The 19,277-nt window shown below is 48.3% G+C and overlaps 1 protein-coding gene across 1 annotated transcript; it reads left to right on the forward strand.

Annotated features, from left to right (window-relative positions):
* The first annotated feature begins 832 nt into the window (after window positions 1-832).
* Window positions 833-19,119, forward strand: fam193b (family with sequence similarity 193 member B). Its single transcript, XM_061237137.1, has 10 exons — window positions 833-1,176; window positions 7,093-7,392; window positions 9,011-9,197; window positions 11,590-11,811; window positions 12,212-12,575; window positions 12,680-12,863; window positions 13,577-13,813; window positions 14,373-15,393; window positions 16,033-16,108; window positions 16,928-19,119. The coding sequence occupies exons 1-10, from the start codon at window positions 1,021-1,023 to the stop codon at window positions 17,022-17,024; spliced, it is 2,844 nt and encodes a 947-aa protein (XP_061093121.1). The 5' UTR covers window positions 833-1,020; the 3' UTR covers window positions 17,025-19,119.
* Window positions 19,120-19,277: the final 158 nt, after the last annotated feature.

Genomic DNA, 19,277 nt, shown 5'->3' on the forward strand with positions numbered 1-19,277 from the left:
AGGTATCTATTAAAAGTAATGTGAATAGCTTACACAGAGTGGGAGAGGGATAAGCTTGGACAGAGTTGGAGAGGGACAATGGGACAATGTTATCCACTGCAACACCATGCTGCCACATAGGTCATGCTACAATTATATAAAATATCTATATACAAATCTCATGAAACTATAGGACGAAATATGCGATGAGACTAAAACATTTATTGGTCTGGTAATATTGGCTCAGGCGGTAAGAGCAGTCATGTGGCAGTCGGAGGGTTGCCGGTTCTTTCCCGCTCTGGGTGTCGAAGTGGTAGCCAATCACTGTTGGTGTGTGAGTGCGTGTGTGTGTAAGAACGGGTGAATGAGCATCAATTGCGAAATGATTGGTACAGGCAAGGTTGGTGGTTCGAATCCCAGTGTAGCCACAGTAAGATCCGCACAGCCGTTGGGCCCTTGAGTAAGGCCCTTAACCCTGCATTGTTCCAGGGGAGGATTGTCTCCTGCTTAGTTTAATCAACTGTACGTCGCTCTGGATAACAGTGTCTGCCAAATGCCAATAATGTAATGTAATGTAATTGCACAGTGCTTTGGATAAAGGTACTATATAAATGCCAACCACTTAAATTGAACTCCACCCATTTAATCCCCACATAGGAATAGATTGAAATGTTTAGATTGATATAAGGTGATATTGCTGTTTCAAGTGACAGCAGAAATACGGCGAAAATATACCTTGGTAATATACTCTTGGAGAACATTAACGTTCAGGACTTTACTTACCTGAGATTATCTGCCATCATTAAACATGGTCCCAGACATGCTTCACTGCCTTAAACTGTATTGACGCCATTTTTCCAGCACTATGTGCGTGACCTCTGAACTCCAGGGTTTTGCCAGCTCTCCGCCATATTGGCTGTTGTCTTGCCGAGAGAAGGCAGGGAAGGTTTTTTTTTTGGTACTGGAAGAATCGAAACGGTGGCTATTTCGACCCGTAAACTGGTGCAAACTGGGCCAGAGCGATTTGCGGAAAGCTGCATCATGGCCAGGAAGAAAAGTAAACAGCAAGGTGTCGGGAATAAGGAGCTGGTCAGTGGACAGCAGAGCCTGTCGAAGAGCCCCGTCTCTCCCGGCGATGCAGCTGGCGGTGGCGGCGGCGGAGATGCGGGACTGGAAAGGCTAGCCAGGGCGAATCAGGTAGCGAAAAGAGCTAACCAGCTAAGCTACATGCAGCTAATTTCTTCCCTGTGTCTTTTTTGCTATTTTAAATAGCTATTTCGTTATTTTAATTTGTTAAATGCTGCACGTTGTTGGGGGTCTAGTTTTACTAGTCTAAAATCCTGTATGGGGCGGAGCAGTAGAGTAAATAAATAAATAAAATCATAGCCACACACATACACACATCAGCTAGCCAGTTAGCACGCTAGCATGCTAACGCAAGATACGTACAAATACTTGCAAGCCAGGTGAACCTTCCAACCTTCTCGACGCAGCTTACGTTATATCCAGGTGTAGCAACTCGACACTGTCCGTTTCTTTTTTCTAATTCGCTTTAGACAGTGATACCAATAAGTAGTTAAGTTACTAATAAATAACGTTATCTTTCTATCGATGAGATTGGTAGCCAGCTAGCCAACTAGCTAACCAGCTGCTGACGAAAAAATGAAACCGAAATACGAGCCGAGAAGCTAACCGTAGGGACCCTTGCGAAGCTGGCCAGTACTATTAGTTCGATAGCTAAGAGCTAACAACTGGCCAGTGTGCATGTAATATTATTGAAAATGTTGATTACCAATGCAAAATAAATACCAACACGCTGTCTAACATTAATGTAATGAGCATATTCTCGAGTTTGGATGGGTCAGGTAACATTGGCCGTACAATTTTGCACCCAATGCTTAGATGCAGCGAGACAACTAACGAGTGCAGTTGTGTAGATTTAATCCTCGCTAGGTAACTACCTGTATTTTGGACGGATGTCCAGACTGTGGTTTCATGACTATAAGAAAAAACGTGGCTATCCGGCCGTCTAAATGAAATGCATTTCTTTGGGAATGGGACATTGTTTTCAAAGGTATACACTCAAACTGCGTTGACGTTTTACACAATAATATAGCTGTCAAATCCGTGTTAATCCAGATGACCTTGCCACACTAATTGAAATGGCTACCTACGTTGATGTGTTTCCAGTACAGAGATTCCTTTTACGAGAATGCCTATCGTTTCAACCGGTTACAGCGGATACTGTTCAGATTGAGGGTGACTGATGCCTGCCGCACGTGGCTTTCTGCATGGGTCACCAACAATTCTCACTCGGGTGGAAGAAACCCATCCACCTATCTGCATGCCCATTGAAAGAGGCAGCAGACTGTCTGAAAGCAGGTACCCCGGTTGACACTGCACCCTGGGTATTGTAGTAGGAGGGGAGCGGTGCAGGTGACTTGACCTGGGGCTGCCCCCTTGAGCTTTCGCTCCTTGAGAGCTGTCGGGGGCATATTCATGGCACATTCTCAACTTAAGAATTCACTTCTTGTGCAGCATATATTTATTGGTCTTCTGGTCCATTTGAAAGGCTGAATAATTTAAGGGGAGGCAGCCAGCAGTGAGCAGCTCCACACAGTGGGAAGAAAAAAGATGAAAAATGGGTGTGCACTTCGGTGGCATTGGCAAGAAGCAGTCCAGAATATTTGCTGCCTTTCTGAGTTTTGTGGCAAGATCGCTTTTTTCTGTTGCATTCAAACCAACATTGTGTGCAGTTTACCACACCAAGGTCTTTTTCAGGTTTTGTTATTTATTTGGTTAGCAGACAGTCCTGTCGAATGTGACTTTAGTAGTTTTCTGTATTTGGCTGGATATTTATGGAAGCAGTTCTGGTTCAGTTCAGACTTTGTCCAAGTATGTCAACTGCAGTTCTCCTCACGAGATTCGAAACCGCAGCCACCTGGCTGCATGCATGGCCCCCTAACTACTACCCTGGACTCCCCTGCAGAATAGCTGGCAGTTTCGGTAATAGAACTGCAAAGTTGCTGTTTCAAACATCACAACACAGTCCCATTCCCCCCCAGCTGGCTCCAGTGTATGTCAGTGTGAAGATGGCCTGAGGGGAGCTCCTCTGTAGGACTCATCAATCAGTGTTATCCTGCAGTGATGCCATGCAGCTTGTGTTAGGCGCCAGGTTTTGCGGGTTTGAAACCACGGCCCTCAACAGCCGCTGGTTAGCCCACTGGACCAAAGACCGAGGTCTCCAGCCAAGGGAACTAATTTCAGACTTGTAGCTTCTTTAGGAGTGATGTCACAATGTGTCGGGGCACGATGCGCCAACACCGATGCAAGTGATGACGCCTTACCGTCAGACACACCCCACAGCCTTAGCTAGTTTACAACCAGGGAACATTTAGGCAAAACCACAGTGGCTCACAACAATGCCACTGCCTGCATAGGAAGTGGTTGGCTTCATGCCAAAGAGTCCAGCAAAGACATAACCCCCCCCACACACACACACACACACACAGACATACACACAAAAGAAAATACATGGGCAGAATTATTTTCGAACTTACATTCATTGTGAGAAGCCAAGTGGATAGGAGCAGCTGCAGACTCCACAGTCACCAGCGCGCATTTGCATTAGACTGACCTCCAGCGCCAGCCTCGTAATCTGGAGTGTTTGTTTGCTGTTCTCCTCCAGACTTGCCCTTGTTACACGCGTGGCTACGAAGGCCAGGGCACTGTTACTTGGCAGAAAAAAAAAAAACAGGCTTTCCTCTGAGCGAAAAGGAGAGCGTGTAGCTGGCACGCGTTCTCCACAGAAACCTGTGAAACTGTGTGTCCTGTAGAATTCCACTCAGTCTGTGTCTCTCCGCTGTCAACAGTTCCTGTGAATTAAATCTGTCTGCTGCATTGGAGAGATGCTTTGCACAGCTTCCATGGGCAGTTTTTATTAATCTGGTTTACGGTTTTGATTGCAAAATTATTTTTGTTAGCGTGATATTCGTAGCGAACCTGCATTTTTATAACCGGGTTTTATCCTGCATTCATACATTTCTCTGCTTCACTGTCGTGTCATCTGTTGATTAGGAATCGGGCTTGCACGTGTGTGTTCTGAAACAAATGCTGCTGTTGCTGTTTCTACTCACTCCGCAGTCCACCAGCTGAGCTGTACTGCCCCCGTCACACCTGGGCCTTTTACACCAGAGGAGGTGCTCTTTTGCGGGGAAAACCCCTAACGACCCAAACCGGGATTCGTTTTTTCATCATCGCTTCCTGGTCTTGCTGAGAAACACTACTAACTAGTGCCACTGCGTTTGGCTCCGTTGTAGATGTTTCGGCCGCCCTTCCAATGCAAAGTCAGCAATACAATAAAAACATTCTTTTCATTTTTCCTACAGGGAAATATCGCAATCAGCTGTTGTAGGCTCGATTCGGAGGACTGTCTTTATCTAAGGGACGTAAACTCGAGAGCTTAAAGATGCGAGGATGAGAGCTTCAGCTGAAGACCTAAAATGAAGTGTTTGTAATGTTAGGTCATGAACGTGTTACCAGGTGTCTTGTACAGGGCTTTGAAGCGGCTGAGATGCAGCTTATTGAGTAAGCCCCGACTGCGAATGCACCTGCTTCTCGACGGGCTCCGGGCGCGATGCGGTCACAGATCCGCTCTTCACAGGAAGTGATGGAACCGTTCCGCTGAACACCACTTCACCCGCGAGAAGGCGCCAACTGCAGGGTCTTCTGACTTTGTTGTGGGGTGCATTTCCCCCTTTCTGAAGACCTGCCTGGTAACTTATGTCAAAGCAATGCGGGAGGGGGCGGGCCTTTTGTTGAAATGGGTCCTGGGAAAGCGAGATTGTGATCTATGGTTGTTTTCATTGGCAGGCTCGTGCGATTGTATCTGGTGTCATCCCTTCTCCGACCGCGTTGATGACTTTGTTGCCGTGTTGATGCTTTTCAGTACGATTTACTGAGCTTGTCTGGTGTATTGGAACCTATGAAACGCTCTTAAAAAGTGTGAACCTCGCCTTCTGGTCGTATTGGTTGGTTCAAGTGCACCAGGCAAGGTCAATCTGTCTCAGGAAAGTATTTGAATCCGAAATGTTTACGTATTTGACTCGGGTCTGGTTGCTGTAGACTCGGTGCTGCTTCGTCTCAGTGTGGTTTCCACGCGTGGAACGTTTGTTTTCGGTTGTTGTTGGGAGTTTCCTGGTAGGTGGCGGGTTTATGGCGAAGTTCAGCGTTTATGACCGTTCTCCTGGCAGTGACGTTGCTGCAGCACAAAAGCAGGAAGAGCAGGTGTGTTTTTGTGGACTGAGCTAACGGCCTCTTAACAGAGGGTTTTTGCTCTCTGACTGCCTATTTAAGACCAGGTCTGACTACACTGGCCTGGTTATGTATTGCTGGGTTTGCTGGTGCTGTATTAGAAGTTAAAACTCTCTGAAATCAGGCTCACCTACTCCAGAATAACTGCAGTGCGTGTCATTGATATTTGATGATATTTGATGATAACGGAGATCCCACTTCTCATCTCGTCGGCACCACTTAATAGAACGTCCTTCCGTCCCCCAAAAGGCCCGCTCCGCGATTTGCATGTTCATTCTCTGGAGTAGATTTTCTTTAAGCCCGGCGCCTCAGCATTCTGAGCTCTTCTCTCTCAGGCCGTTTTGAAGTGCCCTTGTGCCGCACGTTTGCTCTTTTGTGCCGCGCAATCCCGGCCTCTTCAGAGAAGAAACGGCTGATTGCGCGCGTGTAATGGGCTTAGGAGGCCGTGGAATTGCCCTCCCTCGCCTGCCGGCGGATCGAGCGGGAAACGCGGCCCATCCGAAGGCTTCCGAGGCCGGCCGGAGACGCGCTAAACACACCTGGGCCCTTCACGCCCAAAAGCCGAGCCGATTATCCGTCTGCAGAGTCGACAAACACAGATGTGGCGAGCATGAAGAAACTGAAGGAATGAAGGAAAAAAAAACACCTTCCTGTCTGCGCGTCCCCGTGCTTCTCGTGGCTAACGGAGCGAGACGGAGAGATGAAGAGATGAACACGGCGGTGTCTGCCTTGTGCCCGCCACGTCGTGCGCGGCAGTTCCAGTTCCACACGTCACCCGCTCCCGCTCGCACGAGGGCCATGCACAAGGGCACAGCGGGTGTGGCTCACTGCCCCCGGTTTAAACCTGCGATTGTCTCATCACTCGACAAGTTTTTTTTAATCCCTGCATGTGTAATGTATACGGTCTTAACCATCTTCCACTGTCACACATGATTGGTTACCCTGACAACAGCCAAAACCCAGTCATGTTGGGGCAACATGTAGCCTAGCGGCTATGGTGCATGACTGGGACCGAGAATGTTGGTGTTTCCAGCCCCGGTGTAGCCACAATAAGATCTGTGCAGCTGTTGGGCCCCTGAGCAAGGCCCTTAAACCCACATTGCTCCAGGGGGGATAGTCCGCTGCTTACTGTAAGTCATTTGGATAAAAGCATTGGCTAATTAACTGTAACATAATGATAATGTGAGTTTCTGTGAATCCCAAAACTGTTGAAACTGCTGTGTGTTAGGAGGGCCTTGTGATTTGAATCATAGTGTCCAAGCTGTAGAAGGAATTGCATTTGTATTGGCTGAGACAAGTCAGTGACTGACAGCACACACTTGTTTCTTGTAGATAACAGGGCTGGAAACCTCACACCTGCAGTATGAGCCGGTTTCACTAGAAGCAGGGTATTGCACTGCCTGGAAACATCCTGTCAGTGGTACACTAAATGCTAAGCCGCTTATGTTAATAATGGCTGAAACTATTATGCATTGGCAGTGTTATTTCAGCCAAAGCCTCACATTCCCATCACAGCTATAGTGCAGGGCTGCAATGTCTGTGTTTGTGGTTTCCTTTCAATCAGCAGCCAAATAAGGCCTTGAGAACAAGCTGTGGGGACTCTTTAGCCAATGAAAAACTTAAATTCATCACTTGTGCTAAAACGCACCAGAAACCTGCAGAAACTGCGGCCCTCCAGGACTGCTATTGTGGAACGGTTTTGCTTGGGTTTGTGGGTCTTTTGACTGGGAGCGATGCTGTCCATTGTAGCTCCCTGACCTTTGACCCTGTGTGTGTGTGTGTGTGTGTGTGTGCTTGCAGCCCCTCCCTCTGTCGTCGGGCCAGCCCATGCACACCTGCTGCCTGCTGTGTCACCGCGAGTTCAAGGACTGGGGGGCGGGCCCAGCCAACGGGCTGCCCTCCCCCGGAGCCAAGATGGCGGACGGCGTGCCGGCCCTGTCCCAGGCCCTGCTGCGGGAGGTTCCGGGCCGGAAGCTGGCCGACGCAGTGCCCTCGCTCTCCCAGTCCCTGCTGGGCGAGGTGCCGCTCTGGATCTGCCAGAGCTGCCGCAAGAGCGTGGAGGAGGAGGAGCGACGAGCCACGCAGGACCAGACCCTACCGGTGAGAGAGAGAGAGAGAGAGAGTGTGTCTGAGTCTGAGTGTGTGTCTGCGTCTGTGTGTATGTGAGAGTTTGTGAGTGTGTTTGTCTATGTGTGAGTTTGTGTCTGTCTGTGCACAAATGTGCGTTTGTGTGAGCGAATGTGAGTTTGTGTGTGCGTGCGTGTGCATGTGACATACGTGTAGAAAAAGTCCACATTATCGGTCCTTATGACATTTCACAAAGTGCCATATCAGCTTGGCGCTAACACTATTTCTATCCAACCACTACGATGTATATATGTATATACTGTATGTGTGTGTGTGTGTGTGTGTGTGTGTGTGTGTGTGTGTGTGTGTGTGTGTGTGTGTGTGTGTGTGTGTTTTTTTTTTTTTTTTTTTTTTTTTTTTTTTTTTTTTTCTCCTCTCTTTCTCCAGTAATATAGTCATTTCCTAAGGGCCAGTGGGGTCCAGGAAGCTCATGTTTAGTAATTTGAGCTAATTGCTTCTTTAACGATTAGCTGATTTAGGCCAGTAAAAGTGCTCCTGATCAGTTAGAATCTCTCAGGCATTCATGAAGCCACTGGCTGAAGCACTTAAAGCCCTGCATGCTCATTATTGATTCTCTCCTGCTTGACTTGCTATAGAACTGGAATCTGATGGATTTGTTGTTGAGGATATTTCCCTCCCAGATTCTGTGCAATTTCACCTATCCATATGTTACATGGATGTCAGCCGATCCATGATCCATGAGTATCTGTGCAACATCTGAACCATTAAGGGGGCCGGCCTGTAGCGTAGTGGTTAAGGTAAATGACTGGGACACGCAAGGTCGGTGTTTCTAATCCCGGTGTAGCCACAATAAGATCCGCACAGCCGTTGGGCCCTTGAGCAAGGCCCTTAACCCTGCATTGCTCCAGGGGAGGATTGTCTCCTGCTTAGTCTAATCAACTGTACGTCGCTCTGGATAAGAGCGTCTGCCAAACGCCAATAATGTTAAGTAGCGGCAGGAAGAGTGTGGCTTCACAAACCTCACTGTGGGTGGATTGAACCAGTCAAAAGAGTTTCCTGTAGCAGAATAGCTCCACAAACTTTTCAGACCAACCAGATATTCGGCTGCATATTTTTGCGACGCTTGGTTCTGTCCACTGACCATTGATGGTGAAATATTGACATTTTAGGCATCTTGTAATTCATATGTAATTCAGTAAAATATGTAACATGCTACTAACATTGCTCCAGAAGCTCCTGTTACTAAGGAAACAGAAGGAACATTGCAGCTACACATTTCGTGACCCACTTATAAGGTTCTATCTGAGTTCTGAGTAGGTTTTCAGATATTGAGCTTAAAAGATTCTAGATTCTAAAGTGAATGCACTCAGAGCTGATAACCTTTTAAATTGACCGTTTTTTCATACTTTGAAACAGTGTCAATACACTTAACACATGTATTGAGTGCCCGATAAGCAATATTTATGACACCAACTAATTTTTGTCTGTTAGAGCCTTATAATGCTATGGTCTCGATCTGGTGTGTATAGATGATCTGTGGTAGCTCCTCCCATGTTGTGGTTGTGGGGCCGTGTTCAGACTGACCCTGGGTCAGTTCCCCGTGTTGATCCCTGGCGTGTGATTGGTGCAGGTTCCCCTGTCGCACGCCTCGTCCTGTAAGGCGCAGGCCTGTGGGAATGGTTATCCCGAGCCCAGCGCAGTGGAGTGGGACCCCAGCTCCTTCCTCTCTGCCCACAAGCTCTCCGGCCTCTGGAACTCCGCCCACTCCAATGGAGGCGGGCACTGTAACCACGGCGCCGGCTCGCACTCACAGCAAGGTCAGTGACCCCCCCCCGTCAGTCAAACTTCCACTCCCGCCTCTGCCCATCCTCTCTTGTTGGATGCAAACTTCCTCTGAAAATCAAAACGTAGTGTTTTTCCACAGACTATGCATAAGAAAGAACATGCATGACAAAGTCACTACTATGGATGTAATGGGATTTTGATCGTACGATCATAGTCTGAGGAAATGTCACAGTTTTACGATTATTTATTTAGGCGACATTATGGTGGGGAAAAAACATGAGCATTTTTTCAGTAAAAGTTGTGTTGAATTTTTCATACCATTCTGCAATGAAAACATGTAAGCCTACTTGACTTGAAAACATATTGTGGGGGAAAGTAGGTGCATTTTTCGATGCTGTATCCCTGCAAAATCAGCTTGTAAACTCACACAGAGGTGCCCAATATTTGCCACAGCCACTGTCTTTGGCACTCACACACTCCCAAGCCACTGGCCAGCCAGGCATACCGCACACCCAGATGACATGACTCACTCTCGTGGAGTTTTAACACGGCAATGTGCAGTGCTGAAAGCTGTAGCTAGATACCATAACTTCTACGGTTTGGAAGCCGTAACCTTTTTTAGTGTGGTTAATAGTGAAACCGTTTAATCTCAACATACCTAGTCACCACATACAATTTCAAGGAGATTGCATCCAGAAATTAACTGCGTTTCTCACACCATTTGTGTACGCATGTAGGAAGAGATATGAAAATCCACAAATGAAATGTGTGTATGAATAATATGTATATTGTGCATTCATGTGACAATACGGATGTGCAGGAATATGAGTAAAACTCTCAGAAATGTAGTACGTTGGATGGGTTGTGTAGGTGCAGTTTTAAAGCTGTGTAGGTTGTGTAGATGCAGAAAAGAAAGTTGCGTAGGTTGATCTTATGTCTGCGCTTGCTCATTGGGTACGGATGTGCTAGTTCTGCTGCTGGCCCGCCTACGGTAAACAGGCCGTGTTTTCGGGGCTTGCTCTGGCGGAAGTGGGTGCTGCCTGTGTGTTTTTTCTGGTGCTTGTGCTGCCTCTGGGCGTCTGACAGCTGAGGCAGGCCTCTCGTCTGAAGGACTCTATTGTGACTGCGTGCACGGACCGGTGTGACGGGATTGAGCGGAGGAGGAAGAATGGTTCCAGTCTAATGACTCCCGTGACATCACCGCCTGTTTAAACAGCTGCTGCAGGACGGCCTGGGATGCCATCGTTAGGCCTGCTAATGCTCGCGCTGCTGTACCCAGCACGTCCCCAAAAACTTTAACATTCAACTTCCTTGATGGTTCCCACCAACTTGATGTAAATTTTAGGCTCCCTACAAAAAGATTGCATTCTGAAAATATTTTGTTAACAGGGGGGTTCCCTGAGTCTGCATTCAGTAACAGGGACTATTTAACATTTAGTTATGGCGACTGTTTAAAATTCAGTAACTGGGATTATTTAAAATTCAGGAACTGGGTCTATATAAAATTTTGTAACTGGGAGGATTTAACATTCAGTAACAGGGAGTATTTAGCATTCAGTAACGAGGGCTATTTAGCATTCAGTAACGAGGGGTATTTAGCATTCAGTAACGGGGACTATTTAGCATTCAGTAACGGGGACTATTTAGCATTCAGTAACGGGGACTATTTAGCATTCAGTAACGGGGACTATTTTGCATTCAGTAACTGGGACTATTTTAAATTCAGTAACTGGGACTATTTAAAATTCAGTAACTGGGACTATTTAAAATTCAGTAACTGGGACTATTTAAAATTCAGTAACTGGGACTATTTAACATTCAGTAATGAGGACTATTTAGCATCCAGAAACAGGCATTATTTACCATTCAGTAACAGTGACTATTTAAAATTCAGTATCTGGGATTATTTAACATTCAATAACAGGGAGTATTTAGCATTCAGTAACGAGGGCTATTTAGCATTCAGTAACGAGGGCTATTTAGCATTCAGTAACGGGGACTATTTAGCATTCAGTAACTGGGACTATTTAAAATTCAGTAACTGGGACTATTTAAAATTCAGTAACTGGGACTATTTAAAATTCACTAACTGGGACTATTTAAAATTCACTAACTGGGACTATTTAAAATTCAGTAACGAGGGCTATTTAGCATTCAGTAACGAGGGCTATTTAGCATTCAGTAACGAGGGCTATTTAGCATTCAGTAACGCGGGCTATTTAGCATTCAGTAACGAGGGCTATTTAGCATTCAGTAACGGGGACTATTTAGCATTCAGTAACTGGGACTACTTGAAATTCAGTAACTGGGACTATTTAAAATTCAGTAACTGGGACTATTTAACATTCAGTTAGGAAGACTATTTAAAGAGTGGATATTCAGAGTGGAGGTCTCACCTAGCTGTTCCTCCCTCTCTTCCCCTAGGTGGTTTGGTGGGACCCCCCTGTACGGACAAGCGGGGTCCCCACGAAGCTCCGGGGAAGTCGGCTAAACCCCCGGGAGCCAAAGTGTGTCCCTACAGCCACCCGTCGTCCCAGAACCCCAGTGGGACATCGGGTGGCTCCTCGCTTTCCCCCGGCAGTGCCGACCTCTGCAAGACCACGCCCAAGCACTTCAAAACCATGTGCCGACGCCCCACTCCTCCAGGTGAGCTGTATTCCTCTGCCTCCTCCTGCTCAAGGTTCATTTTCAGTCTGTGCTCTTATCTTCCAAAGAAACTTGCGATATTGATAAGCGATATTTACTTTCCAGCAGGAGGTTGTGCCCTTTCTCCTGTGTTGACAATGTCATGCTTCTCTGTGGTGTTGACAATGTCACACTTATCTGTGGTGCTGATGACGTCACACTTATCTGTGGTGCTGATGACGTCACACTTCTCTGTGGTGCTGATGACGTCACACTTCTCTGTGGTGCTGATGACGTCACACTTCTCTGTGGTGCTGATGACGTCACACTTCTCTGTGGTGCTGATGACGTCACACTTTTCTGAGGTGTTGATGATGTCACACTTCTCTGCGGCGCTGACGATGTCACCTTTCTCCCCCAGGAGAGGCGTTCCACTCCAGCGATCACCACCAACACTCAGACCTGGCGGCCCCGCCCAACAGTCCCACGGGGCTGTCCTCCTCGCACCATTCCTCCCTGCTGCCCCCCGGGCAGCATGCGCACGCGGCCCCGCCCGGCCCCACCCTGCCGGGCCACGCCCCCTTTGCCCCGCTGGCATCCAAGCTGAACGACAGCCCCGCCCCCCTGCACAAACCCGCCGCCTGCAAGAACTCCCACATTCCCGCCGTCAACACGCAACACGCCAAGCTGGGCGCGGCTCCCCTGGGCTGCAACCACCCCTGCAACGGCCACAGCAACGGGCCGGTCAGCTCCAACACGGGACACCTACCCACCACCGCCTGCAGGTCAGCCGATATACAGCCCATGTCACAGTCTCGCAGCTTTGTATTTAGTTTTTGTCGTTATGAGAGTGAGCTGGTTCATTGTGTGTATGTGTGTGTGTGTGCAGGGACCAGGCCTGTAAAGGGCACCGGCTGGCGAACGGGACGGTGTGTCACCCGCCCTGCGAGCTGGAGGAGGGCGAGGACGAGGACAGCAGCTCCGAGCGAAGCTCCTGCGCCTCCTCCTCCACCAATCAGAAGGACGGGAAGTACTGCGACTGCTGCTACTGCGAATTCTTCGGCCACAACGCGGTACGCAGCAGAGCCACGCCCGAGTACACCAGAGAACATACACCTTGAACTACTGCACCCTGTACTGCAGCTTAATTTACCCAACTACACCAGAGAACATACACCTTGAACTACTGCACCCTGTACTGCAGCTTAACTTACCCAACTACACCAGAGAACATACACCTTCAACTACTGCACCCTGCACTGCAGCTTAACTTACCCAACTACACCAGAGAACATACACCTTCAACTACAGCACCCTGCACTGCAGCTTAACTTACCCAACTACACCAGAGAACATACACCTTCAACTACAGCACCCTGCACTGTACCTTAACTTACCCAACTACACCAGAGAACCTTAGTACAACTACAACGCACTGTACTGCACCTTTGCTTACCAGACTGCATCTGAGTACATATTACTGCACTCAAATGCACTTTACTGCACGGTCCTAGCAGGAAGCATTTGAAAGTAAATGAAATGCATCTTTAAAACTGCAAAATTCCTAATCTGGCCACCTAATCCTAACCTGCAAATTACTGCTACTTGGTCTAAAAGACACAACTTCCCATTTGACTTCAATGATGATATTTATATGTTAAATAAACAAAGCGGTATCCAGCCTCATTCATCGGCACACAGGTGCGAGGAGGAAGTTTGGCAGGTTGGGTTTGAGGTGTCGGGGCCACTTGTGAATTTGCTCCGTGTCCCCCCCCAACCCCCCCAGCCCCCGGCCGCGCCCACGAGCCGGAACTACGCGGAGATCCGGGAGAAGCTGCGCTCCCGCCTCACCCGGCGCAAGGAGGAGCTGCCGCAGCGCCAGGACTCGGACCCGGCCGCCCCGCCCAGCGCCATCGACCACCGCGACGTGGACGAGCTGCTGGACTTCATCAACAGCACCGAGCCCAAACCCGTCAACAGCGCCAAGGCCGCCAAGCGCGCCCGCCACAAACAGAAGAAGAAGGTAGAGCCTCTCCGCCTCGCTGGGCGCTGTGCTACGGGCTGTCGCCTTGGCTCTGCTGCCCTCAGTTAATCTGCCTCATCTCCTCGCCTGCTTCATCTAAATCCCCTTTTCAGCCCTGTTCTTCCCTTGTCCAATTATTTCATTCACATCTGAACTTAAGGCTGGTTTCAGGGGAGAGAGGTTCTATCACTGCAATAAGGTTATATTTCGTTTTTGACGCCACGTTGAAAACACAATTAAGTGGCATGTCTCAGGGGAGTCTGGACTTGTTTTCATTCTTATTTTATTCATATTAATGAGTTCTTTCTTCTTGCCTCTTGTATCACTCGATGTTAATTCCTGGCTTCCAGTTACAGTGTCTGAACTGAATCTTTTTAGCAACAGAGGCTTTGTTCCTAACGCATAGTTGTTAAGAAAATATGATAATGTAATGTGGGCTGTTTGTAGATGCATGTTGCCACACGGAAATGGATAGTAATGAAAAATGTTTATATTTCTGTAAGGAGGAACAATGTGGTGTGGGAGTTTCGGGGTGTCTGATGTGACCCCCGTGTTGCAGGAGAAGGAGAAGGCGGCTCAGGGCAGCTCGGACGCCCCCGGCGATGACCCCCGCGCCTCTCCCACCGAGGTCCTGGAGGAGGCGGGCGGGGCCGCGGAGGGGGAGGGAGGCCGCCTGCTGGAATGGCCACAGTTGGAGCTGGAGCGGGTGAACAGCTTCCTGACCAGCCGCCTGGAGGAGATTAAGAACACCATCAAGGACTCCATCCGCGCCTCCTTCAGCATGTACGACCTCAACCTGGACGTCAACGACTTCCCCAAGAAGGCCGCCACGCTGGAGGGCAACCACCTGCTGTCCCACCTGAATGGCTCATCCGACCTGCAGCAGATCGACCTGGACCTGGCCCCGCTCTCCCTGGGCACCTTCAAGAGCCACCTGGAGCTGGTCAACGGCTGGGAGGACCGTCACCGCCACCGCGACCGCACCCCCAGCCCCGCCCCGGCCCCCGGCCCCGTCCCCGCCCCCTCCCCGGGCCAGGACGTGCAGCGGCTGCAGGCCACGCCCAGCCTGTCCAAGCTGATCCGCGTGCGCTCCTCGCCCGAGCGGGGGCCGCACCCCGCCCCCACGCTACAGGGCACCCCCGCTCCCAAGCCCCAGGACGAGGTGGAGACGGTCCGCGCCCCGGCCCCTCCCGCCGGGAAGGCCAGGAAGGGGAAGAAACAGCAGCAGCAGCAGCAGCAGCAGCAGGAAGTCCCTCAGCTCCAGGAGCCCCCACAGGGCAGGCTTTCCAGGGCCGCCCCAGGGAACGAGCCTCCCAGGAACAGGGAGAGCCAGGCCAAGCCAGCCGGCTCCAAACCGGGCTCCAAACCGCCTCCCCAGTGCCAGACGCCTGCCGCGGGGAAGAGGCCGGAGGAGTGCCCTGGTGACAGGGGCGAGCAGGCCCCCGGGGGCCCCAAACCCAGCCGGGGGGACCAGGAGCATGAGGGCCGGGCCTCGCACCCGGCCCACGCCGGCTCCCAGCAGCCCAAGGGAAAGAGCAAGAAGAACAAGAACAAAGTGGAGAAGGCCAACACCTCTATCGGTAAGGCTGCTCAACCCCGCCCTTTTCACACCTGTATACACACCCCGGCCCCACCCTTCACACCTGTATCATCCCCCAAACCTGCCCTCTACACCTGTATCATCCCCCAGACTTGCCCTGTACACCTGTATCATCCCCCAGACCTGCCCTCTACACCTGTATCATCCCCCAGCCCCACCCTTCCACACTCATAGGTCGACCTGTAGCATAGTGGTTAAGGTATATGACTGGGACACGCAAGGTCTGTGGTTCGATCCCCGGTGTAGCCACAGTAAGATCCGCACAGCCGTTGGGCCCTTGAGCAAGGCCCTTAACCCTGCATTGCTCCAGGGGAGGATTGTCTCCTGCTTAGTCTAATCAACGGTACGTCACCCTGGATAAGAGCGTCTGCTAAATGCCAATCATGTAATATAATGTAATATTCCATTGATCCCAGCATGCTAGACATTTGTACCACCATTTATTCAACATGAGCCCACAGCTGCCAGACTTGTCTTCATAATTCTGTGAACCCATTTCACTGAGATTAATATCAGCTCGCTTTGCCCTGCTTCTGTATATTATAAGCGCGTTAATTAAATGACCAGTGTTTGAGTAATGCCATGCCTGAAACTGTACTTTTGTTTTTCCTCTTTATAGATGATGTGTTTCTCCCCAAAGACTTGGATCCAACAGAAATGGATGAAATTGACAGAGAAGTTGAGTACTTCAAGAGGTAAGAGGCACTGATTTGAGCTGGCACTCGTTCAGGGTCCACACATCAAACCAATGTCACTTGTATGTGAAAGTTAATCTTTCTTGTGTGGGATGGCTATTGTCAATGTCACCAAAGAAGCATATTAGTTTCCTTATTAAACATTATTCGATTTAGAGTTATGTATTAATATACATATCCATTGCCCTGCTCACACCCAATATATACTCTCTAAGCACATCACATGTAATCTGTACATACTAGTTTATTTGAACTCACAAAAACTACTCATTTAGTTTATTGAAACAATGATGATAATTCACTGAGTACATTTTATTTGCTAATTATTGGACACTTGCACAGTTAATATGAAGTTGCCCCTAGTGATACCTATATTTTCACTTAAAAAAAACTTTCCCCCCCCCCAAATTATACATATTTCCATTCATATATTGATGTTCAGTCGATGGTACATACTTTTAGGTCAGATTCCCCCCCCCCCCACCACACAAACAAAGATGGATGTTTTTATTTCTCAAAAAATGCTATGACGTAAAATCTTTGCACCATCGTTTTGCAACTGAAAAACAAGCGTTGCTCATTGGTTCAGCCCCCAAGGCATATTTCCCCTGTGTGTTCCTCATTCTGCATGTAACCTAGGACACGTGCAGAGTGAAACAATTGTACTTTCCTGGTGGCCTGTGTGATGGAAGGTTTCCACCGCTGTCATTGTCTTTATAGGTTGTATACTCTGCGGGTGTGACTCTATTCTAGCATGGCTACTGACACGGTCGTCTTCATCTCACCTCTTTCTTTCTCCTCCTCCCTCCATCCCTCCAGATTCTGCCTGGACTCCGCTAAACAGACTCGTCAGAAGGTCGCAGTGAACTGGTCCAACTTCAGCCTGAAGAAGGTTCCTTCCAACGCCGCGCAGTAGCGGAGAGATGGGAGATTCCCTCTCTGCTCTGTCCCGAACCAGAACTGGCCTGAGGCCTGAGACACCCCCCCTCTCCCCCCTCCTCCCACCCACCGAGACCACCCCCGCCACCCCTCCAGGCACCCAGAGCGACCTTTGCCCCTTTCCTGGGGTTGACATTTCTCTGGCTGCCTGGTGCTGGTAACCGTCGCTGGGACTTGCACCACCTGCTCATAACCAGAGACCAGAGACCAGCGCCAACAGTGTCCCCACCCTCCCCTCCCCAGCTACCTGTCAGGCTGCTTGGCCAGAGCTGTCTATCGATAACCCCACATAAGGTCCCTGTCTGTGGCTGCAGACCCGACCTCCACGCTCACAGTCTATGTATACTCTGTAAATCAATTACTTTGCTATTAAAATTCTCATTTTTATTGCCAGTGTGGCATATTTTTAACACCCGGTTGACTGACAGTTAACGCGTTCTATGTGATTCTCCCCCATGTCCTTCATGTGCTGTGTTTCTTTGCTTCTTATTTCTTTCTTTTTTTTCTTTTCTGGCCCCGTACCCTGCCCTGCCTCTTGATTAATCATCTAGAAAAGTAAATGATGTACAACTTCAGAAAGCTAAGGAAACTGCGTGCATGCATACGCGCTGGTTTTTTCCCGGTGGCCTTGCAAAGCAGTGTGGTTTGCTGGTCGTTGGAGCACTGAGCTGGATTGATTAGCTGAGGACCACGTTTACAAGCCAGCAGAACGTAATACTGTGGGTTTGACGGGAGGGTGTTGAATCCTTCATGAAAAGTGGGCTTCATTGGGAGAACGATATCCACAAGTGCTTGGGAACCATTGCTGCAACGAGTGGCACATGAATTGTCAATCATTGTACCATCTGTTGTTGTGAACATATGATTGTTCTTGCCAGTTCTTTTTTTTTATTTTGCAGTGACTGAAGAAGGCTGCTCTAGAGCCCTAGAGAGTGAGGCATGGCTTCCCAGACCCCCTGTAGTGATAATGGTGTATTTCACAACACAAAAAAAGGTCACGGAAGTGGCCACAGCAGTCCCTGTTTTTAATGTCTTTTCCCATAAATATGATCAACTTGACAAACAAGATGACACTAAAATGAAATTTCCATTTTAGAAACGAGTATGAAATGGTGTAAAACACTTTTTTTAATCAAACGTCTTCAAAAGATGTAATTGAAATCAAACTGAATCTTGCTCCCCGCACACCCGCCCCCTCTCTTTTGCATGGCTTTTTAAAAATGACAAATGTGTTTTAAATCAAAAATTGCCCACTTAGTTTTTGCCCGTTATCGTCTTTCCTGGAAATTCAGTACTCGCTGTTAATCACGTTGACTGTATGCAATCTAACTGAACCTCAGAAATGTGTATTCTAATGAAGCCTAACGCCACCTCCGTGGCGATCTTGAAACACGCGCGCGCGTTCCGATGCCACGATCCGACTGTTCTTTATTACTGCGCAGCTGCCACGAACCGCGTTTTCCCCTTCCAGCACTTGAAGCAGCTTATCCTTCGCAGTCATGGTACGCTACTTCCCTCCTTGTTCGTGTCACTGGTTTCTGTGCGTGCGCACAAAGTCCACAGTTAAGGCTTCGAGGGCATCCAAAACTCACATTATGTGATGTGGGGTTTTATTTTATATTTTATTTTTATTTTTTGCAATAATGGTACAGCCTTGACTACACGCCCCCTGTCATTGGTATCCTTGAAACTGTCATCAGCTTTACTGTGAAGAAGTGTGGTTTATCCCCTTCTGAGAGGAAACCAGAATTGCATTGATTTGTGGAAGTTAGTGTGGGGTTTGGGGTCCTTCACATAAAATTATTTCTGAGTCTGACATGAATGAAATGTTTTTTTGTTTTGTTTTTTTAATCTATTTTGAATCTTTTCATATTTTGCAAGATCTCTGATGCTATCCAGGTTATATTAAACAACAAGACATTATCTTTAAAGTTTGGAATGTAGATTTATACTATACCATTAAGAGCCAAGTGTATGTTGGCTGCTCTGTTTTTTTATTATTCACTTTTGATACTGTGAAAAATCTTTCATCCTGAAAGATTAAAACAATACAGTTTTGACAAAACACAAAAGTGTGGTGTTTGCTTTCTCACTTGGCACGTTTGACCATATCTCAACATCCCGAAATTAAATGTCATTGTTCAGATAATTCATATAATTATAATTTTTGTATGCCTATATTTATGTGAATTGATATGTGTAGTTTCAGTTCACAAAACGTCAATATTCC

This window comes from Conger conger, chromosome 3, assembly GCF_963514075.1.
Source record: "Conger conger chromosome 3, fConCon1.1, whole genome shotgun sequence".
Taxonomy (NCBI): domain Eukaryota; kingdom Metazoa; phylum Chordata; class Actinopteri; order Anguilliformes; family Congridae; genus Conger; species Conger conger.

Bases quoted from the DNA above. Each gene is read 5' to 3' on its own strand.
- fam193b (XM_061237137.1), top strand. From the start codon at position 1,021: ATGGCCAGGAAGAAAAGTAAACAGCAAGGTGTCGGGAATAAGGAGCTG. The intron at 13,814-14,372 runs GTAGAGCCTCTC...CCCGTGTTGCAG, and splicing joins GCCACAAACAGAAGAAGAAG to GAGAAGGAGAAGGCGGCTCA. The intron at 16,109-16,927 runs GTAAGAGGCACT...CCATCCCTCCAG, and splicing joins GAAGTTGAGTACTTCAAGAG to ATTCTGCCTGGACTCCGCTA.